The sequence below is a fragment of the Coffea arabica genome, chromosome 1e (assembly GCF_036785885.1).
Source record: "Coffea arabica cultivar ET-39 chromosome 1e, Coffea Arabica ET-39 HiFi, whole genome shotgun sequence".
Taxonomy (NCBI): Eukaryota; Viridiplantae; Streptophyta; class Magnoliopsida; order Gentianales; family Rubiaceae; genus Coffea; species Coffea arabica.
This window is the reverse complement of record NC_092311.1, coordinates 31,977,028-31,999,646: the sequence shown is the minus strand read 5'-3', so window position 1 is coordinate 31,999,646 and position 22,619 is coordinate 31,977,028. Positions and strand designations below refer to the sequence as shown.

Sequence of the window (22,619 nt, the reverse complement as noted above, 5' to 3'; positions counted from 1 at the left end):
ATGACTCCTGTTAAACACGGTAGTTGTCCATCTGGTTGGCTTACATATTAAATTGTAATGGCACCAAGCTGAGCTAAGGGAAATGAATGTGAAATTGACAGAACTGAGTTTGCAAATGGAACTTAATAATGATTTCCAATGGTAATAGGATTAATAGAAAACAACTCAAAACTTATATATTGATATTAATTGCAGAAGATACAGAATTGGCCGGGAAAAGTAAGAAGATGAATAAGAATGGAGGAAACTTGAGAGAGGGAAAGAAGATTGGGAATGGCCCCCAAATCTGACAAATAACAAAACATTTGCTGCCCTATTACAATAGCAAATCTCCTAATATAAAGCTGCTAAGCCTTTAACTAACTTCTTAAATCTACAATCACATTAAGACACGTGTCCTTCAAGTTGTTGCAGGACCACAGCTACTTCCTTCACGTTGTTGAGCTGATTTTCCAGAAAAGGCGTGCTTCTAAAATCACGCTTTCGTCCACTTCTTCTCCTTTTTTGATCACGTCTTCTGCTTCTAGTTTTACACCTTTCGTTTCTTTGCTCCATGACATAAATGTGCTCAACCCTCCAGAGGGAATTAAAAAAATAGAAAGGAAAAGTAGGGAGTTCTTTCATTGGGGTCCCTGCTACAGGGTTGCAATTCTATTACCATTTGCTAATTTTTTCCATTACACTGGAAATATGGAAACTGTATATTGAGGCTAAGTGGAATTTCCACCACTGCTAGAGAGGAACAGTCACTGTACGCTTGATAAGGTGGCATTTTAGGATCTGAGTATGGTTAAATAATATAAATGCATCTCCTGCATATTGTGGCGAGAAGATGGAACATTTCGGTTTCTAGGGGATGAATAAAATTAGTAAACGTCACAATACGCCTATAGATAAAAAGTTGAAAAACCACCAGTTTGAGGAAACAACACTGGAGCATCATGTGCATCAACTCTTGAGGGAAATCGATAGCATCGCATCAGGAAAGAATGAATAAGAGTAGGAAACGACAAGAATGGCAATTGAATCTCCCTTACTCCCTAGTCCTATTCCCACTTACATGATTATTCACGGAAGCAGAAGAATTACAATACCTTTTTTTTTTTTTACAGCATTTGCAAATTTCCTCTTCTATTTTCTCAATTACAATATAAATTCAAAGATGGGGGAAAGAGGCTGGGGAGAGAGATATGGAAGGAGAAGGATAGGAGAAGAAAGAGGAGGTGGGTGGTTGGTGACGAGGTTGGTAGTAGAGAGAAGAGATAGTCCAAAGTTTTCAAAATGTTCTTATTTAATTGTTAAATTAGGAACTAAATTACTTTTAGATGGCGCTGCCGCCGCAGAAGATCTTAATTGGGTCTGAAAATTAAGTTCATGTATTAATTTGGCCAAAAATAAAAATTAGGGACTAAATCAACTCTAGAAAAAAGTTTAGAGATGAAATTGATCATTTTTTCAAAATTTTCAAACTTCCTGCCAAGTGATACTGTTGGAAACTTCAGGGAGGTTTCTGAAATTATGAAATTATCCCTGTTGTTTTCTTTTGACTTTGCAAAGAACCTCGTCGTCTTCGTTGCCCATTTATTTTTACTTCGCCTCTCTTGAAGAAGTTACGCAAATTTCAACCATTTCAACTGTAGAAATTTTTTCCCAGTTATTGTTCTCTTTCTAGACACAATTTTTTCCCTTCCTTTCTGCTGCAAGCCTGCAACTCAAGCTTTTGCAAGAGGTATATGCATATCGGTGATTTATAGCCTGTAAAATTCAACATATATGGTCCGGAAGATATTGTTTTGAGTCTCAACAACCAAAAATGGCGATATCGATTCCTCTGAGACGGCTTTCGAGAAGCTTCTCAGCAATTGCTTCCAATCCTTTACGTGTTTGCGTCGTCGGAAGTGGCCCTGCCGGTTTCTACACCGCCGAAAAGGTTTTTCTCACTTTCAAACTCTGATAAAATATATTGGGATGTATTAACTGAAATATGTTGCTAATTAGTGCTATTGAATTTTGTTGTTAAATTATTTCTAGGTCAATTGTTTTGGTATTTCGGTAAATTCATAATATTTGCTTGCTTGATTTGTTCTCCAAAATGACAATTTAATTCATGGACTCAAATTGTTGTCATGAATGGAATGCGAATAGGTTTTGAAGAAGCATGAAAGAGCAGAAGTTGATATAATCGACCGATTGCCCACGCCATTTGGATTAGTCCGCTCTGGTGTGGCACCTGATCATCCTGAAACTAAGGTCTATATTTTGCTTGCTGTGTTTTATGGATTTGAAAAAATGTTTTTGTTGTTTCATGTAAAGGTAGAAAACTTGCACGGACATTGGATTGTAAATAGCTGTTGTGAAGCCCTAAAGCTAGCTTCAAATATTAGGAGACAATGCTAACGATGTGAATTTCAGGAATGTAATTGAATATTATTGATTGCTTCAAGTATTACGTTTATATATGCAATTTACCATCCATTCTAGAAGTTGTACAACTTTTTGCCAGCGACATAGTAAACTAAAATAAGGTGTTTTTATGGTGTTAAGTATGCTAAAACAAATGCAGAAATTCACTTTCTTTCTTTTTTGATGTCTGATTAATCGCCATATGCTCCCTGGAACGGTAGAAATTGTATCTAGTTGTGTGTCATGACCATTCTTATGAAGGAGTGCATATACTTAATCGTATCTATTGCTAAAGTAGTTTCTTATGCTTGTTCGTGAAGTGCTGTCAATTAGTTAATCTTTTCTCGTCTCAGTCTACTGACTTGATGGTAAGGTATTTTGTTCTATCTATACTTGTTTGGGATAATTTACCAGACATCTTGCTACAGATTGTGACAAATCAATTTTCTCGGGTTGTGCAAAATGAGCATTGTTCCTTCTTTGGGAATGTGTCCCTTGGATCTTCCATATCTTTGTCAGAGCTGCGAGATATTTATGATGTGGTAAGCTTGCAGATGTAAATGTATACCTTTGATCTGTATTTCTGGGTTGTTGGCTTGTTAATTTAGTTCAATTTGTTTACAAGAAATGCAACTGCTGTGTAGGTTGTACTTGCCTACGGTGCTGAGAGTGATAGAGTTCTTGGTATACCCAGAGAGGTATGTGTCACAAACTTGGATTGTCCTACTATTTTATATTTGAGAATTTGTTGTCTACATGTTGTCCCATTGCATCTCCTAAACTTGTAAATTAATGCTTTTACTCCTTTCTTTTAAGGGTTTCTTGTTAATTTCCATTTGTCCTTCTGTATGCTCTAAAGGAATTAAAAGGCATTTATTCTGCCCGAGAATTTGTATGGTGGTATAATGGCCACCCGGACTGTAGCAAGCTGGATCCGGACTTGAAAAGCACTGATACAGCTGTTGTACTTGGTCTGGTATGCTTGTACATGTTCATTCCAATATGTGCTCTACATGCCAATTTGAAGATTGCTTATGTACTGCTTTAATTATAAAATGCCTTATTCCATAAATTTTGCTTGGCTTCATTTGGGAATTGGAATTTTCCATGACCCCCCCCCCCCCTCCTTTTCTTCTCTCAGACTAATTCAGGAACTGGAGTTCTGCAGAAGTTGTCAATATTGCATGAGATGCTTCATGAAACTGGCAGGAAGAGCGATTGACCTAATAATAATTATAGGTTTAGAACCTGCTTTTGTTAAATGTGAAACACTGCAGCTGCATCCTAGCGAGCTCCAATTGTTTGCATTCGAGGGAATATCGATTTTGCATATTTCTATACATCTATTTCTGCATTTGATTCAGGACCTTGAATGATGAAATTAGCATGTATATCATGAGCTCTTTAATTGTTGACTTTGTACTCGACCAATAAAAGTACATACAATGTGATTTGGATTTTCTCATGTAAGTGTAGTTACAGGCAGAAGAATTGACCTATACAAGTCGGCTTTTTGACAAATTCAGTTGTTTATTAATGATGGATATTCATTCTCATCCAATAAGAATATGTTTCATGAACATTACTTGATATCAGCACCTAAACCATCCAGGGTAATGTAGCTCTTGATGTTGCACGAGTTCTTCTACGGCCTACAATGGAATTGACATCGACTGATATTGCTAGCCATGCTGTGGCTGCTTTGGAAGAGAGTTGTATAAGGTTTGTATTCTACTATGTCTTAGCGATTTGATGAATTTGTGTAAATATATGTTCTTGAATCTACAAGTACAATTGCAGAAAAGTATATCTGGTTGGAAGACGTGGTCCAGTACAAGCAGCCTGCACAGCAAAAGAACTGCGTGAAGTTCTTGGTAAATGCTGTAGTAACACATCCATTTTGTTATCTTACTTTGAGTATTACTCAGTGTCTTTCAAGTTGAACTGGATATCTTAAGATTCGTTGAGCAATGATGCTATAGTCTTTTATAGTGTTGAATTCATTTTGCTTCAGTCTGATTCCAGATTGTTTGGGTACATCAGAAAGGATTTGTTTGAATTGACTGCCAGCATAATGTTTCTTTTGCACTAAAGATCTAGATTTATGACACGTTCAAGATCTCATAAAATCTAGTGGTTATGTTCTGAAGGTCTATCATATGAGAATATCTTGCCCTTGCTGTGTATGTAGGATCAACTCTATCTGAATTAACTTAGTCAACTAGCTTTTGTATACCATGGATTTGGTTGCAGGCATCCAAGATTTGTATGTGCACATAGATGAAGCTGATCTTGTGAAAACTCCAGCAGATGAGGTATATCTCTTCCATTTTATTTTCCTGGCTTAATGATCGGTGCAGGTTTATCGCTTTTACTCATTTCCTGCAACTAATTTTTTTGTGTATTGGCAAAGGAAGAACTAAAGAACAACCGGATTCATAGGAGGGTTTATGAGTTGCTTTCTAGAGCAGCCTCGTCAGGAGTTGCCTCTGGTTCAGGTCGACGTGAACTCCACTTCGTTTTCTTCCGGAAACCAGAAAGGTTTCTAGAATCAGAGGACCAGGGTGGCCATGTTGCTGGGGTGAGGTTTGAGAAGACAATTGTTAGAGGTAATGCTTGCTTAAGAGTTTTTGCTGTAGGGTGTTGCAGTCACATCTATCTGGCATTATTTTTTCATATGAGATTTTACATCTCTTATTATTATACATTAGTATGCCAATTTTTTTTGTCTCAGAGAGAGTTGACAACAGATTTTCCATCTGAAACTATCAAAAATAGGATTTCACTAATGAATGATCTTATGCTTCCTGTTGGAGTGCACGTGATAATTGGTGAATAAGCGGAATATCTTAATTGAGTTATCTATATTTTGACATTGTTTCTGATTTTCCAGAAGAATTGGAATCTGGTAAGCAAATTGCAGTTGGTACTGGACAATTTGAGGACATTGAATGCGGGTAAACATTCTAACCACATGCAATGAAACTTGAGTCCTTTTTTTTAAACTGTGGTTAGTTTCCAGGTTGTCATCGACCGGTTTGTTCTGTGTAATATATGTCTCATCATTTTTTGCAGCATTATTTTCAGTTGTAACTTGAATGAAACTTGTCATCTTTTTTTATTTCCTTAATTTAGACTATAGTTATCTTGCTCTTTTCATTATTGGGAAGATGATTTTCTGGCTGTTTAATGTGTTTTGACATTGTTGGACATGTATTTTATTGAGCATAGTAGGTAAAGTTTTCATTTGTTTTGCTTATGGAGTATATACACAATTTGTTCCTCTTTGTTCTGTTGGCTAGAGTGCCTAAAATTGTCTCGACTGATTGTGTCCATTCTCTTTCCCCCTCTAATAAATTAACGAGGACTTAATTTCTGCCAAGCAATTTTTCTTTGTTCTACATTACAGTGTTATTGGTGAAAATCATGAAGTGAATAAAAGATCTCTAGCACTTGCTGTAGTTTTTGATGAAGTACTTGTTAGGTTATGTGAAAATAGATTCTTTGTTAGCTAAATCAAGATCAAAGAAGAAAGCAAGAATAAATGGAAGAGAGATGATTAGGGTATAAGCCAAGCTACTTGGAGTATGATGGTTTATTTAGCTTGTCGAAAGTCTTTGTGCTTCACAGATATCTGGTACTTTTATCATGCTGCTAATAGTATAGCAACCTTTCTGTTTTGCAGATTAGTGCTGAAGAGCATTGGGTACAAATCAGTTCCTGTTGATGGTTTACCCTTTGATCATCAGAAAGGTATATCCAATGGTGAAATATTTGCAAAATTATTGTTGGACTTCACGCTGTTTTACGCTTGTTTGAACTTGTTCCTGTGCTGTTTGTATTCTATTCAAGCATATTTACTATTGCACAATTCTATAGCGACCTGAGGAATCCTGGAGTAATTTTCCTTGATGACTGTCCAGTTTGGATAGTTGTTCTTGTTGTACCTTGTCCTTTTAGGTGCATTGGGAGCATAGGACAGGAAAATTTGTCCCTTTTTTTGGGGTGGCAGGTTGAGGGAATTGGGAAGAGGGTGCTGAAGGGATGCAGCTTCTGCTCTAACCCTTTCAGCTTTATATTCCATTTCTTTTACATATACAAGATTATGGTAGAAACACAGGCTACCGGGATTCTAGAAATTTTTTTACTTTTTCATTTTTCTCTGACTGCTTTACCAGGCATGGTTCCAAATGTTGGAGGTCGTGTCCTCAGTGATGCTTCTGGAGATGAAATGCAGTTTGAGAAGGGCTTGTATGTCTGTGGGTGGTTGAAGAGAGGTCCTACTGGGATCATTGCTACCAACCTCTACTGTGCTGAAGAAACGGTATTTGAATGCTTCATTCCATCATCAGAACGGTGTTTTAGAAGCCTTGTTTTATGCAAATCTGCTTTTCAGTATCTCTACACTCTTGATCATTTAACTTCAGATATTACCTGAAAACCTGGCAGGTGGCTAGTATAACTGAAGATGTTGAGAAAGGACTATTCACACGTACGTCCAGCTCACAGCAAAAGCCTGGGAGAGAGGGACTGCTCCAGTTACTTGACAGTAGGGATATAAGATTTTTTCCTTTTGGAGCCTGGGAAAAGATTGATCAGGAAGAAACAAGACGAGGATTGTTGAAAAGCAAGTCCAGGGAGAAGCTAACAGAATGGCTGGAGCTATTAAACATTGCCTCAGCATGAAACGATTTACCTTTTCCTCTCAACACTGACTCTTTGGGTTCATTTGATCAACAGGAATATGATTCTTATCATCTTGTCCACCCTTGCATAATGTTTACCCTTTGTTAGAGTAACACATAGTTGCCTCTTCAAAGGGTTGAAAGCAGACGAAATTTTGGAACTTCTACTGATGTATTTGACTGCTCAGGTCATTGTAATGTAGCAAAATTTGGGATCTAATGAATGTTGTAGGAACAGCTGAATATTTACGTGAACAACTTGAGAATTCTAAGTGATGTAGGCGTTATTAGTTTAACTGTCGATTGTAATATATATTCCCTCGAAAGTGACTGCATGACATACCTTTGATCTTGCCTTCAATCTGTGCCTTACTTGAGCTACGCTGCTCATCTTCAAATGAAACGATGAAGGAAAAATGTGGTGATAATGATAAGGATAAAGCAAAACCGGAGAGTGGAGCTAAATAGGAATGTGCGATGTGTTACTGAGTCAAATTTGTCTTCTCTGATTCTTAGTCCTATTCAAATTTGATTTGTCTTCTGGGATTTGTAGTCCTGTTCAAGTTCTAATGAAAGACGACCAACCATTAAAACAAAAATGTGTCACCAAGTGTGAAAGTTGGAACGACCAAGTACATTTTCATTTCTTAGTTTATGTATTTGTCTCATCTTTTTAGCAAGTCAATTGTTCAATTTTCTTTATTTTCTTGACCTTTAAAATGGTAATCATTTTGGACACACAGAACTCAAAATAGATCTAACAACATAAAGAAGAAAGCCAAGCATGTGCAAGAAAGAAAACAAAGGTACGTTAAATGTTCATTTGTACTTTTATTAAGTTACTGACATAAAGTTACTAGGATGTGGCTAAATCCTCAAAATATTGTCAATTGCTAAAAAGATCAACTCAGATGGCGCGACGGGCTCCAGATTTTTTTTTAAAAAAAGCTTAAGCGTGATGGCCTCACAAATTTTTTTTAAAGAACCTGTCAAGCCGTCGTGCCATGGTGGCAACACGGCTGACAAGATTTTCCTTTTTTTTTCTTAGTAAAAATTGTGTATAAAAATTTGTGAAATAAGAATTAGGGTCGGTAAAACCATTTTAGCAAACTAAGCGCAAAACTATTGTTATCCCCCCCACAACCCTTTGTAAACAGGTTAAGGGCAAAGATAAAAGCAAGAAATACGTGAGGCATTGATATTGTTCTTTTTTAACAATGTTTTAAACTTCATCCATCTTGACATTTATTTATTTTGATTATTGTGTTTAATCCAGTTGCTTTACGTTTGAACAACATTCAATATTTTCAAAATTGAGAAGTACACGGTATTTTATGAACCTTACAATACTAGAAAAGGGTACATTAATTTAATAGATAAAAAGGCACAAGTAACTCTATGATCAATTTAATTTTTTTAATCGTTAAATATGAGTATCATATATCAAATAATGACCTATAAGAGCACTTTACTCTCTGTGCATTTTATACAAACATTCTTTATTTCTACGAAGATACTATTAGTTTTTTAACACAATTGTATTTTATATAAATTTCTATGTGAGAACCCATAAGTTTCATTTTCTAGGTTTCTCGTATTTTTCATGGCTTGTTTTCTGCATTTTCGTGATTAGAAAAATTGCTAGATGTATTTAAGGAGCAGATATAATTTTTAGATGATTTTTCTAGTATCGAATGGATTTTGAGAAATTAAGAGCGTATACCGGACGTGGGACCCACTAGTGCGAAAAGTTCGAAAAAATTCGGCCAACTAGGTTAAGTTTTGAATATTGGAATTAATTTACCGGGTGTTAAAAGATAAGTAGAGGGTGCTAAGTGGATTGATATAAGAGAGACAAGGTAGGTGAGCATTTAATAAAATGTGACAAGTGTCACCATAGGAGTGGTTTGACCTTTTTGAACACTATTCACCATTTTACCAATTTGGTTAAAATAGCTTAAAAATGACCAAAAATCTTCAAAAATCATCAAGAAGTGGCCGGCCCTCTCTTTCTCTCTTTCTCTCTCTCTTACTCCAAGCACAAGGAAGAAAACACTTCAATCTTGTTCCAAATCATCAAATCCAACCATCCAACCTTGATTTTGCTCCATAAAATCACTTAAGGAAGTGTTGGTGAGTTGTTGTGTGAATGTTTGTTCGATATTTGGTTGCGTTCTGACGGGTCGGTTACTATTCATGGCCGACTCCGAATTGTATTTTTTTTTATTTTGGGTTATTTTGCCCTTTTGCCTTGTTTACGCGCGTTTATAAGTTCCGGAACGCAATAGATCGCTCTAAACTGTACCATTAGTCCTGGCGAGAGTTGGGCAGGCAGTCCGCTAACCCCTCTGGTTCGCCTTAGGGGAAGGTGGGGCTGTCACAGGTGGTATCAGAGTCTAGGTTTGAATTAGCCTGGGTGTTAGAGGAATGCTTGATTTGAGGGTTTATTGTTTATGGCCTTTAAGCTTATATTTATGGTTAATTGCTCTTTTGGTGTAGGATGGCCGGACAGGGTGAACCTAGTGATAGTCCTCCAGGCGAGAGACCACGCGGAGCACTCCCAGTGATTCCGTACCAGATACGGCCAGGAGGGGCCGTCGTGCGCTGGAGCCCGTCTAACCGTCTCCGACGGTGTGAGTGTAAACATAAGTATGCATATCCGAACGCTCTGGTGTTTGCTCTGGACAAGGAGCGTAAGGAGTTGGCCGGAGAGAATGCTCGACTGGAGACCGAGGTGACCCAACTTAGGGCGGCCAATGTGAGACAGGCCGAGCGCATTGAGGGCCTGAAGGACGATGTACTTGAGGCCGAGGATAGGGTTGATGACCTCTGCGCTCAGCTGAAGGAGGTCCAAGAGCGCGAGAGTAAGCGAGCTCGCAAGGTGAAGGCTCGAGCTGCATCGATCCTGAATCTTTGCGCTGACGTGGTTGAGGGCGTGAGTGACGAGGAATCTTGCGCGGGTCCTGAGGCTGGGGTTGGATCCACTCCGTTGGGTGGGTCTCATAGCTCGTCGTCGGTCTAGGTTATGACTCCTAGAGTTGTTTTGGATAGTTTTGGTTTTGTATATAGGGCGGATAGAGAGAATGGCCTTAGCTACGTGTACATTTCTTTTGATGAGGCCATTCCCTTGGGGATTGTCCATGCTTGTACTTGATTTGACTGAACTTGACTTGACTGATTGTATATATGTGTGTTGTTTGCCTTGTTTGGAATGTATATATTTGTTTGAAAAGTTTTGAGTTTACTTACATGCATTGTTTTATATTGGTTTAGTACCATTGCCTGGACCAAGTAAAGTTTATGGAAGGAACACGTAGTGGCCGGGGACGTGGGCGCGGAAATAGACAACCCACACCGGATAGGGGTACTGGGGAAACCTCTACTGGACCTAACCCTGACCCCAATGTGCAAATCGCTGCCGCCATGCAGCAAATGACTAATTTGCTAGCACAAGTGGTGCATCAACAAGGCCAGAATCCAAACCCTAATCTTGGAAACCCTGGAAACCCTGGCAATCATGTCGAGAGCGAAGACAGAGTTCTCGAACGTTTTCAAAAGTTCGCTCCACCCAAGTTTATTGGGGGGCCAGATCCGGATGTTGCCGAGAGATGGCTCGAGAAAATAGTTGATATTTTTGCGGCCTTACATTATACCGATGAACGGCAGGTGACTTTTGCCGTATTTCAGTTAGAAGGGGCGGCCCGTTCCTGGTGGAACGTCATACGCCAAAAATGGGAACGGGAACAAACGCCCAGGACTTGGGTGAATTTCATCCGGAAATTCAATGCAAAATTCTTCCCTCCTCTAGTTCAGGAGAGGAAGGAAGACGAGTTTATTCGACTCCGCCAAGGAACTCAATCGGTGGCGGAATACGAGAGCCAGTTCACCCGTTTGTCCAAATTTGCGCCTAAACTAATCATGACAGAGCAACGGCGAATCAGGCGTTTCATTCAGGGCTTGAACGTCGAAATCCAAAAGAACCTCGCAGTGGCTCAAATCAATGCTTTTAGCGAGGTCGTAGAAAAGGCCCAAAGGGTAGAGAGTGCTCGATTGCAGGTCCGAAACTTCCAGGCGAAAAAGTGGGGCTTTCCTGGAAGCAGTTCTGGACAAGGGGACAAAGGTACTCCCTCCAAGTTCGGACGCGGAGCTGGAGGTGGACGACAGTCAGGTTCCGGCAGAGGGGCTCAGTCTAGGGGAGGCCCAGCCGGGAGAGGCCAAGGTGGAAACTTCCAGAAGGGCTCAGGTTCGGCGTCTAGTGGACCTTGCGGGTACTGCGGAAAGCCGAATCACTCTGAAGACAATTGTTGGAAGAAGGGAGGCAAATGTCTGTGTTGCGGAAGCGCAGACCACAAGCTGGCTACCTGCCCACTTTTGACGCAAGAAGGAAGGGGAGCTCAAACCACGTCAAAGACCAATACGGGACCGAATAAGGGGAATGAGGCGAAACCTAAGGTGCCAGCTCGAGTCTATTCCTTAGAACCTCGACAGGTCCCAGATTCCTCAGAGGTCGTAGAAGGTACGATCCCTATTTTTCACCATTTTGCCAAAGTTTTAATTGATTCTGGTGCCACTCATTCCTTTGTTAACCCTGATTTCATGTGTGGCATCGATATAAAATCTGCTAGTTTACCATACGACCTAGAAGTTAGTACACCTGCGGGGAATCAACGGTTGGTTACTAGTATGGTTTATAGGGATTGTGAAGTGTGGGTAGGAGAGAAAAGATTGTTAGGGGATTTGATAAGTCTAGTCATTAAGGGGTATGCTGTGATATTGGGTATGGACTGGCTAGCCAAGTATAATGCCCAACTGGATTGTAAAACGAAAGTGGTGGAATTCCGTATCCCTGGTGGGACAACCATAAGGTTGGATATAAGGGGTAGGTTAGCCTCATCTGCTTTGATTTCGGGCATTCGGATTAGGAAATTGCTAAGTAGAGGGGCGCAAGGATTTTTGGCCTTTTTGATCAATACCCCTACAGATAAAGTGAAAATGGAGGATGTGCCCATAGTGAAGGAATTTCCTGACGTGTTTCCTGATGAATTAATAGCCTTACCTCCGAAAAGAGAAATTGAATTCAAAATAGACCTGCTACCGGGATCCTCACCCATCTCAAAAACACCATACCGAATGGCTCCTGCCGAACTCAAGGAGCTAAAGTTGCAATTACAGGACCTTCTGGAGTGGGGATTCATTCAAGAGAGTGGGTCTCCTTGGGGAGCTCCTGTACTGTTTGTGAAGAAAAAAGATGGTGGTTTGAGGATGTGTATTGATTATCGGGGCCTGAATAATATTACAATTAAAAATAAGTATCCACTGCCCCATATCGATGAGCTATTTGATCAGTTGCAAGGAGCGGTGGTCTTCTCGAAACTGGACCTCCGCCAAGGGTACTACCAGTTACTAATCAGGAAGGAGGATATTCCGAAGACCGCCTTCAACTCAAGATATGGGCATTACGAGTTCGCAGTGATGCCCTTTGGACTAACCAATGCTCCTGCAGCCTTCATGGACCTAATGCATAGGGTTTTTAAGCCCTACCTGGATCGCTTTGTAGTGGTCTTCATCGATGACATCCTGGTCTATTCCAAGACGCGTGAAGAGCATGAGCAGCACTTGAGGATTGTTTTACAAACCTTAAGAGACCATCAACTATATGCCAAGTTCAGCAAGTGCGAATTTTGGCTGGAGAAAATTGCTTTTCTGGGGCACGTAATTTCTCAAGAGGGTATTTCAGTCGACCCGACGAAAGTAGAGGCTGTGACTAATTGGAAGAGGCCAGAAACTCCCACAGAGGTCTGCAGCTTTCTAGGACTGGCTGGATATTACCGGTATTTTATCAAGAACTTCTCCAAACTAGCCGGTCCTCTAACCGATTTGACGAAGAAACATGGTCGATTCTTATGGAACGCCCGAAGTGAGACAAGTTTTCAAGAATTAAAGAAAAGATTGACCATGGCTCCAGTTCTAGCCTTACCAAACGGGGTGGACGGATATGCTGTGTACACTGATGCATCACGAGAAGGCCTGGGTTGTGTATTAATGCAAAACCGAAATGTGATCTCTTTTGCCTCGAGGAAGTTAAAACCCCACGAGCAAAATTACCCGACCCACGATCTGGAGCTAGCTGCAGTTGTTTTTGCTCTGAAGAAGTGGAGGCACTACTTATATGGAGTAACTTTCGAGGTTTACTCCGACCACAAAAGCTTGAGGTATCTTTTTTCACAGAAAGAACTGAACATGAGGCAGCGACGGTGGATGGAGTTTCTGGAGGATTACGACTGTACCATCAACTACCATCCGGGAAAAGCAAACGTGGTGGCCGATACCCTAAGTCGCAAAGCTCAGGTCGCGAGTCTAATGATCAAAGAGTGGGAATTGTTAGACTCCGTGTGTGAATGGAAACCCTGCCCTGGGAGCCATAAGGTGATTTTTGGCAATATTAAAGTGACTTCCACTCTCTTGGAGAGAATTAAAGAAGCTCAAAAGGAGGATCAGATGGTATGAAAGTGAGGAGAGAAAGTGGAAAAAGGGGAAACCACTGATTTCAATTTTGGTCCTGAGGGTATTTTAAAATACCGAAATCGAATAGTGGTGCCGAAGGATGAATCGTTGAAAACGGAGATTCTGGAGGAAGCCCATCGATCTAAGTATACAATCCATCCGGGTAGTAGCAAGATGTATCAAGACCTGAAAGGAACCTATTGGTGGGACAATATGAAGAAGGAAATTGCTCTGTACGTGCAAAAATGTCTCATTTGCCAACAAGTGAAAGCAGAGCATAAAAAACCATCTGGTTTGTTACAACCCCTTGAGATACCTGAATGGAAGTGGGAGAACATCACCATGGATTTCGTTTCAGGATTGCCACGAACGCAGCGAGGACACGATGCCGTTTGGGTGATCGTCGACCGGTTAATCAAATCGGCTCATTTCTTGCCGGTGAACATGAAATATTTCATGGACAAGTTGGCTCAACTGTACATTGACGAGATTGTAAAGCTGCACGGTGTTCCGGTGAGCATCGTCTCTGATCGAGATCCACGTTTCGTATCTCGGTTTTGGCAAAAGTTTCAGGAGACTCTAGGGACGAAACTCAACTTGAGCACCACCTATCACCCTCAGACGGATGGACAATCAGAACGAACCATTCAAACTCTCGAGGACATGCTACGAACTTGCATTCTGGATTTTGGAGGCAACTGGGGTCAACACATGACCTTAGTAGAGTTTGCGTACAACAATAGCTACCATTCGTCGATTCAAATGGCTCCATATGAAGCATTATATGGACGAAAATGCCGATCACCAATTTACTGGGATGAAATTGGCGAGAGGAAGGCCGTAGATCCAACCACTATTCCTTGGATGGAGAAAGCTCGAGAAAAAGTCTAGTTGATACGGCAACGACTCCAAACAGCTCAAAGCCGACAAAAGAGCTACGCCGACAACCGGAGAAAAGATTTGGAGTTCGAGGTTGGAGACCACGTATTTCTTAAAGTCACCCCTTTACGGAGTGTCACAGCAGGCAAAGGAAAGAAGCTTCAACCGAAGTTTGTCGGACCTTACAAGATCTTACAGAGGATAGGTGCGGTAGCGTATAGATTAGAACTGCCGTCAAGTCTCTCGAGAATCCATGACGTATTTCATGTCTCAATGCTCAAGAAGTACTATCCCGACCCAACCCATGTCTTACAACCAGAGGAGATCGACGTAGACGAATCGCTTGCTTACGAAGAAAAACCTGTCCAAGTGCTTGACTGGAAAGTCAAAGAGCTAAGAAACAAGCAGATTCCATTGGTGAAGATACTGTGGAGAAACCATGGGGTAGAGGAAGCTACCTGGGAAGTGGAAGAAGAAATGCGAACGAAATACCCTAACCTTTTCGTGAGTTAAGGTGAGAAATTTCGAGGGCGAAATTCTTTCAAGGGGGAGAGAGTGTGAGAACCCATAAGTTTCATTTTCTAGGTTTCTCGTATTTTTCATGGCTTGTTTTCAGCATTTTCGTGCTTAGAAAAATTGCTAGATGTATTTAAGGAGCAGATATAATTTTTAGATGATTTTTCTAGTATCGAATGGATTTTGAGAAATTAAGAGCGTATACCGGACGTGGGACCCACTAGTGCGAAAAGTTCGAAAAAATTCGGCCAACTAGGTTAAGTTTTGAATACTGGAATTAATTTACCGGGTGTTAAGAGATAAGTAGAGGGTGCTAAGTGGATTGATATAAGAGAGACAAGATAGGTGAACATTTAATAAAAGGTGACAAGTGTCACCATAGGAGTGGTTTGACCTTTTTGAACACTATTCACCCTTTTACCAATTTGGTTAAAATAGTTTAAAAATGACCAAAAATCTTCAAAAATCATCAAGAAGTGGCCGGCCCTCTCTTTCTCTCTTTCTCTCTCTCTTACTCCAAGCACAAGGAAGAAAACGCTTCAATCTTGTTCCAAATCATCAAAACCAACCATCCAACCTTGATTTTGCTCCATAAAACCACTTAAGGAAGTGTTGGTGAGTTGTTGTGTGAATGTTTGTTCGATATTTGGTTGCGTTCTGACGGGTCGGTTACTATTTATGGCCGACTCCGAATTGTATTTTTTTTATTTTGGGTTATTTTGCCCTTTTGCCTTGTTTACGCGCGTTTATAAGTTCCGGAACGCAATAGATCGCTCTAAACTGTACCGTTAGTCCTGGCGAGAGTTGGGCAGGCAATCCACTAACCCCTCTGGTTTGCCTTAGGGGAAGGTGGGGCTGTCACATTCTAAATATAAAAAATTGCAATTCACGTAGTAATTTTTCTACTTCTATACAATTACGGTTGATTTTGTAAACCCTAAACCCTATTTTGTAAATTGTAAACCCAAAACCATAAACCCTAATTTGATACAACTAAGTGATAGAAGACTATATGAACAAAGTTAATATTAACAAACCGTGACTTTACTAATTTGTAAATCATACAAATTGTTTATAATGTGTAAACCCTAAACACTTCTACACTTGGTAAAATGGTTTTACCGACCCTAATTCTTATTTTACAAATTTATATACACAATTTTTTTAAAGAAAAACAAAAATGACGTGCACGATGGGATAGACAACCACAGAAAATCCTGTCAGCCATCGCGCCATGACAGGTTCTTAAAAAAAAATTTGTGGGCCGTTGTGCCATGTAACTTTTTTTTTTTTTGAAAATCTTGATATTATGCTTCTGCAGACTCACATTTGGTTGATTTTTTTAGAAATTGACAATATTTTGAGGATTTAGCCCTAGGATGTAACATTAGTTAATTCCATATTAATTTAGCCATTTTATTTTTTCAAGAGCAACAAATTGTTAGTATTTGTACCACACCAATCCAATTTGAAACAGCTAATCCTATTGAACAGAAAAGTGCAACTATTTTACCCAAAAAATTTTTATATCAAAATTATGGTTTAAATCAAATGCTCGAATGTTCTTAAAAGTTTGAAATGTGCCAAATTTACCTTTTAAAATTGGTATTTATGAATCATTTCCTATATTGTAAAAGGATTTCACAATAGAATTGTTCTCTAGTTCAAGAGCAAGTGCCAACAAAGGATTATGGAAGTCAATTCAGTTATTTACAATTGTTACAACTTACAACTTTTGCCTTGTTTTATTGAGTCACTTTTTCTGATTGCCATTACTAGTCTACACATATATAAGTGACAGTACTAGTCTACACATAAATAAGTGATTTACACTAACTCTTTTAATTTCACTTTCTAATTCATGATTTACTTAGCAATATAGAGGACTTCACTTTGACAACCCGCAGACGGAAGGGTTGAAGTTGATGAAGAAAATCACTATGCAAGAAATCTATGATTTGAAAGTTCTAATTATCTATTTTAATTCCACTAGAATTACTTTTTTTTGGGCGACTTTGCCAAAATCTTAGTAGATGGATAAGACCAATAAGGATTTAAGACTTGTTATATGTTGCAACTTGTTAAATTTTCTTTAATAGTATTCTGCCATTCACATTTATTCTGCCATTCACATTTATAGTGTCCTTTGCTTTTACAAGTTTATATATCTTTTTCACTTAGTAATGAAATTGAGCCTTCTAAACTAGTAGTATCCTTATTATGAAATTGAGAAGTGATATCAATTATTGATAGTAGTTGATAGCTTTATTAAGACAATAACCAAACCAATAGACAATATTACTAAGGGATACTTTTACAAACCTCCGCTGAGGTTTCAAACACTTTCACTAACCTCCCTTGAACTTAAGGTTTTGATAACAGAATCAGTCCAATTAAAAAAAAAGTACTATTAAAAACATATTTTGAGGACTGAGGTGATAATTTTCTTCCATATATGCCCTTTTCTAATTGTTCTCAAGCTGTATTAGTAAAGAATAAAATTTGAAAAGATGTAGCAATTATAACCTGAAGCAACAATCGTCTTTGCACATAGTTAGTGCAAATTGTAATGGCCATATTTTTTTCATTTGCAACTACATGTAAAAGACACATCTAACTCTATAAAGTTGTTAAATTATTAGTATAAGCATCTAAATTGGGTAAAAAATTTATCTTTTTATTGTAGTTGACGAAGCGAAAGTAAAAGTATTGGTGCAGAAAATATACAAGTCTTAGTCAACAAATCAGCAACATAAGGTATGAATTAGTTTTGCCTTGACACAAGATTTAACAAAATAAGCCAGTTTGAAAATCCTTCTATTTCTATTGCTCATAAGATCTATCTGTGTAGATTATATAAGGTTGTCTGTCCTGATTATTGTTAAGTGATATCAATCATAAAAATAGCTCCATCTTAGGATAGCAATTGATGCCATTGTTTGATTGTAATTATGGTTACTAATTTGAGATGAAATAATCGTCATTTTGGTTTAATTAGTTGATTTTATTTATTTCTCCTAACTTTCTTTTTTGTCAAATACCCATTTGTAATAATGCATAATGTTTTAGGGCAAAGTAGTACTTTCACTATATCTTATGTAAGTAATGGGGTCCAAATTTCTGACAAGGGAGGTTAGTATAATTTTTAAAATTTCAGGGAGGTCAGTGAAAGTGTTAGAAACCTCAAGGGAGATTTCTGAAATTACCCCTATTACTAATAAGCAATTATGATGGTTATATTCATAGGAATGCTTAACAGCAATATTAAGAACACTATTCCGCAAAGACAAATATTGTTGGAATGATGAAATCTCCATGAGAAAAACATCAAATTGGTCAACAAGTTGTGTATTTCGTTTCTAAACCGTGTCAAAAAGGGATAAAAAGGAGTTAATTCTATACCATATTGTACATCATTGGGCATTAGTCCATTTGGTCCTTAGTTAATTATACATGTTCGTCTAAGTAGTTCTATTTGATCCTTGGTAGAAAGCAATAATGATTAGTTCTAGCATATACTAACCTTGGTTAATTAACAATAATGATTAGCCAAGATTGAAACATTCCAAATTCACAACCAGTTATTAGTTTAGAAACTTACAAATATCAGACCTTAATTGATTTGTATAGGAATTATTTAAGCTAAACTCGAAAAACATAATTAAGCATTATAAATTTTATTATATTTCATACAATTATTTAAGCACAAGCTTTCCACCATCTTGTGGTGTATTCGTTTGTAGTGAGTAGGAGGTCAATACTCCTTAAAGATGAGAAAAGAAACCATGATACACGTCATTACTCTACTAGGCGGTGATAGACCGGTGATGAGTAAATCGATAATATATATATGTATCATTATTCATTTAAAATCGGTTCAAAGATATTGGGTATTGTTTTTTGAATTAATTTGGAGAGGGAGAGAAGGCCCAATGCAGTTGAGGTTTGATAGTTTGTCCGATTGTTGTACTTTTTGTATTATTTGGTGTATAATTACATTATATTATATATTCAAGATAAAAATAATATATATAAATAAAATATTTAACATATATTCAATACAACATTTTGATATATTTGTACACTAAAACTTTAAATATGTACAATAATTAGATGAAATCACGCAAAATACAATTGTACTAAATCCTTATCGGGATGAAGGATAACAGGCGTACCGGGATACGGGGCAGGAGCGGTCGTCAGGCCGACCGCTCCTGAACGGTTTTCTCACAATAAAAAACATGATGAGACAAATGAGCCAAGTCAGCAAGTCTTCAGCAGGGCAAGGAACGATGCCGTTTCAAATAAAAAAATATTGACTTCCAAACGGGAGCAGACGGAGCAAACGGAAGATTCGTGATTTTGAAATTCAAGTTGAAATTTTGAACTAGCCGCAGAAAACAAAACTTCAGCGGAGAGTCTTGGCGTGCTTGTGAAGGTAGTCTACTCTGACCGACCGCTCACTAAAGGTAGAAAGCTGAAGTTCGGCTGGGCTTCGACACTGAAGGTAGAAAGCTGAAGTTCGGGTGAGATTCGACCTACTGGGTGTTTCTAGGTGAAGTGGGTGAAGTCTACTCTGATGAAGGTAGTAATTGACAGAAAAGTGGGTGGAGAGGCAGGCGGCAAGGGAGAAGAAAACAGAGACGAAATCAGAGTTTGTCCGTAAAACTGAATAGCAGAAGCAGCTATGGTCTTCAACTGGGTATGAGAGTGTTGTATCCATTTTGAATGCAACCAAGGCAGGCGGTAAGGTAGAAGCAAACAGAGAAAATTGAGCATCTCATGAAGCCAGATTTTGTCCTTCAACTTAATAGCAGAAGCAGCTACGCTCTCCGACTTCGGTGAAACGTAAAGCGTATTAGCAGACCAAGGTAACGTGAGTGAACCATGCTAGTAACTGTGGCCAATAATTTGTCACCCAAATGCACATCTGTTAAATGAAAGATGAAATTAGAGTCATTGAAGACATAATATGAAGATGATAGAAAAATAGTGAAATTGTACTATATTTGTGTGTGTATCGTATCGTATCTGTGTGTGTGTGTGAGCATTCAGCTTTTCAGTGATGGACTATATTGGGATAGTAGTTATTGGAAGACCTTTAAAGTAAACTGTCGAACGGAATTAGGGAAATATGAGAGAAACAAAGTCACATTTAACAAGTGAATTAATGTACATCCTGTTGTAAATTAGTTACATGTTATAGCTACCGTATTACAATTGATATGAAGCATTGTGCATGTAGTAGTTGGTTCATGCTCATGGGGCAATATTAGTTTGCCCCTCTCATGACCATGCAGTGTGTATAAAATGGAGGCGTAGAGTTGAATGAGATGAAGCAGAGGAAAAGACATATATGTGAATAATAAATGGGTGAATCTTGTGTTGTAAGTAAATTACATGATGTAAGAAATATATTACAATGAGTAGAAAGTGCTTGTTTGGCCCTTAAAATGTAGAAATAATAGAAAATGCGGAGTTAGCTTATGCGGTTGACAGTAATGAATGACATAAGGTCCAGTGTGCTAAAGAACCTAGAATCAAAATATAATCACCAGCGTGGATGTACATTCAGTTAAAATAGACTTATATCATGTGACCAATACATTACAGTCCGTATAACTTGGTGTACATGGAGTTGTATTTGTACATAGATAATGCCGTTGTCTTAGAGTAAAAGTAAGGTGATGTGAATCATTAATCATATTGATAAGCGTAATAATAGAATTTGGTATACGAGTAATGTGTGATTTATAACAAATTATGAATGGTAATATACATTTATATTGTCATTTATGTACATACTATTCATGAAATGTTGCAAATTAGGGTGTTTGATGCATAATTAGCAGGAGCAGAAGTAATGGATTGCAGTAAATTGGCAGAAAATCGGACCCCTGAGTTAGGAATGGAATTCAACAGTGAAGAGGATGTGTACAAGTTTTACAACAAATATGCCTTTAAAATGGGATTTAGTGTACGCAAAGACTATCTAAATAAAGATAAAGACGGTGTGACCATGTCTAGGAGATATAGTTGCTACAAGGAAGGTGTAAAACGCAAGTACGAAGGTGATGTGATCCCAAAGAGGACACAAGCACCGACGAAAACGGGGTGTGGAGCTAAAATGGTTATCGTGTTACTTAGAGGGACAATGAAGTACCGTGTGCATGACCTTGTTTTCGAACATAACCATGAGTTACACATTACTCAATGTTCGCACATGATGCCATCACAAAAGAAAAGTGAGTGAGGCTCAAGGATTTCAAGCTGAAATAAGCGAGGATGCTGGGCTTTCATTGAAACAGAGCCATGAACTTATGGGAAAGGAGGCATGTGACTTGAAAAATGCGGGATATACTCGGGAAGATCTGAAACGATATTTTCGTACTCGACGGGAAAGGAGTTTGAAATACGGAGAAGCAGGTAGCATGCTGAATTATTTTCAAGAGCAAACACTCGAGAATCCATCTTTTTTTCATGCCGTACAGCTGGATTGTGAAGAGCAGATAACGAATATCTTTTGGGTTGATGCAGGAATGTTAATTGACTATAACTTTTTTGGAGATATAGTCACATTCGACACAACCTACAAAACAAATAAAGAATACCGGCCACTTGGAGTGTTTGTGAGTTTTAACCAACATAGGCAAATTGTGATATTCGGTGCTGCCCTTATGTATGATGAGACTATAGATTCTTTCAAATGGGTGTTTGGTACACTTTTAGAAGCAATGTGCGGAAAGCGTCCAAGTACCATACTAACCGACCAAGATCACGCCATGGCAGCCGCTCTTTCTGTTGTCATACCTGAAACATTTCACGGTCTATGTACGTTTCACATAAGACGTAATTTTATGAAATATCTTGGCAATCACTACAAGGAAAATAGTGACCTTCCATACATGTTTGGTGCCTGCATGTATGAGATTGAAGAAGTGAAACAATTCAACAGGTTGTGGGAGGCGATGGTGAAGAAGCACAATCTTTAAAATAATGAATGGCTTTCCGGGCTGTATCGAATTCGTGATAAATGGGCAAGGTGCATGATGAAAGAAAGATGGACCGCGGGAATGCGAAGCACCCAACTTAGTGACAGTCTAAATGCAGCAATAAAAAATCATTTGAAACTGGATCACGACCTTGTGCAGTTCTTTAGACATTTCAATCGGGTGATTGATGATAAGAGACATAATGAACTCATTGCAGAATATGAAATGAGGCAAAAACTCCCCATGGTAGGGTTGAGGTAAACACCTATACTTGTGCATACAGCAGAGACGTATTCACCAACCATATTGTTGCATTCCAAAATGAATATGGTGAGTCAACAGCTATGGTTATATTGAGACAACAAGATGCAGGGATGTTTGTGCAGTTTGCGGTGATGAGGTATGATGGAGGACCTGAAAGAATAGTGGTATTCAATCGGACTGATCTAAGTGTACGCTGTAGTTGCAAAAAATACGAAAATGAAGAAATTTTATGTGGGCATGCGTTGAAGGTGTTTGATACCGTGGGCATAAAGACAATTCTTCCGGAATACGTTAAGAGGCGATGGACAAAAAGAGCTCGAGCTGGGGACTGTTTTGATCGGCGAGGATGGCAAATTGTTGCTGATCCAAAAGTAAT

The 22,619-nt window shown here is 38.7% G+C and overlaps 2 protein-coding genes across 2 annotated transcripts; both read left to right on the top strand.

The window, feature by feature from the left end:
* The first annotated feature begins 918 nt into the window (after window positions 1-918).
* On the top strand, window positions 919-7,449 carry LOC113701846 (NADPH:adrenodoxin oxidoreductase, mitochondrial). Its single transcript, XM_027222697.2, has 13 exons — window positions 919-1,930; window positions 2,146-2,250; window positions 2,832-2,945; window positions 3,048-3,101; window positions 3,263-3,379; window positions 4,016-4,125; window positions 4,204-4,277; window positions 4,657-4,718; window positions 4,817-5,012; window positions 5,297-5,360; window positions 6,089-6,156; window positions 6,582-6,727; window positions 6,853-7,449. The coding sequence occupies exons 1-13, from the start codon at window positions 1,814-1,816 to the stop codon at window positions 7,087-7,089; spliced, it is 1,464 nt and encodes a 487-aa protein (XP_027078498.1). The 5' UTR covers window positions 919-1,813; the 3' UTR covers window positions 7,090-7,449.
* A 13,401-nt stretch (window positions 7,450-20,850) lies between these two features.
* On the top strand, window positions 20,851-21,979 carry LOC113693072 (protein FAR1-RELATED SEQUENCE 5-like). Its single transcript, XM_027211657.1, has 3 exons — window positions 20,851-21,153; window positions 21,296-21,413; window positions 21,525-21,979. Exons 1-3 carry the CDS (start codon window positions 20,851-20,853, stop codon window positions 21,977-21,979), a joined length of 876 nt encoding a protein of 291 aa, XP_027067458.1.
* The last annotated feature ends 640 nt before the right edge of the window (window positions 21,980-22,619 follow it).

Coding starts and splice junctions, on each gene's coding strand:
- LOC113701846 (XM_027222697.2), top strand. CDS start 1,814: ATGGCGATATCGATTCCTCTGAGACGGCTTTCGAGAAGCTTCTCAGCA. Junction 2,946..3,047: donor TGCGAGATATTTATGATGTG/GTAAGCTTGCAG, acceptor ACTGCTGTGTAG/GTTGTACTTGCCTACGGTGC. Junction 4,126..4,203: donor TTGGAAGAGAGTTGTATAAG/GTTTGTATTCTA, acceptor GTACAATTGCAG/AAAAGTATATCTGGTTGGAA.
- LOC113693072 (XM_027211657.1), top strand. CDS start 20,851: ATGGATTGCAGTAAATTGGCAGAAAATCGGACCCCTGAGTTAGGAATG. Junction 21,154..21,295: donor GAGGGACAATGAAGTACCGT/GTGCATGACCTT, acceptor TCATTGAAACAG/AGCCATGAACTTATGGGAAA. Junction 21,414..21,524: donor TTTGAAATACGGAGAAGCAG/GTAGCATGCTGA, acceptor GGGTTGATGCAG/GAATGTTAATTGACTATAAC.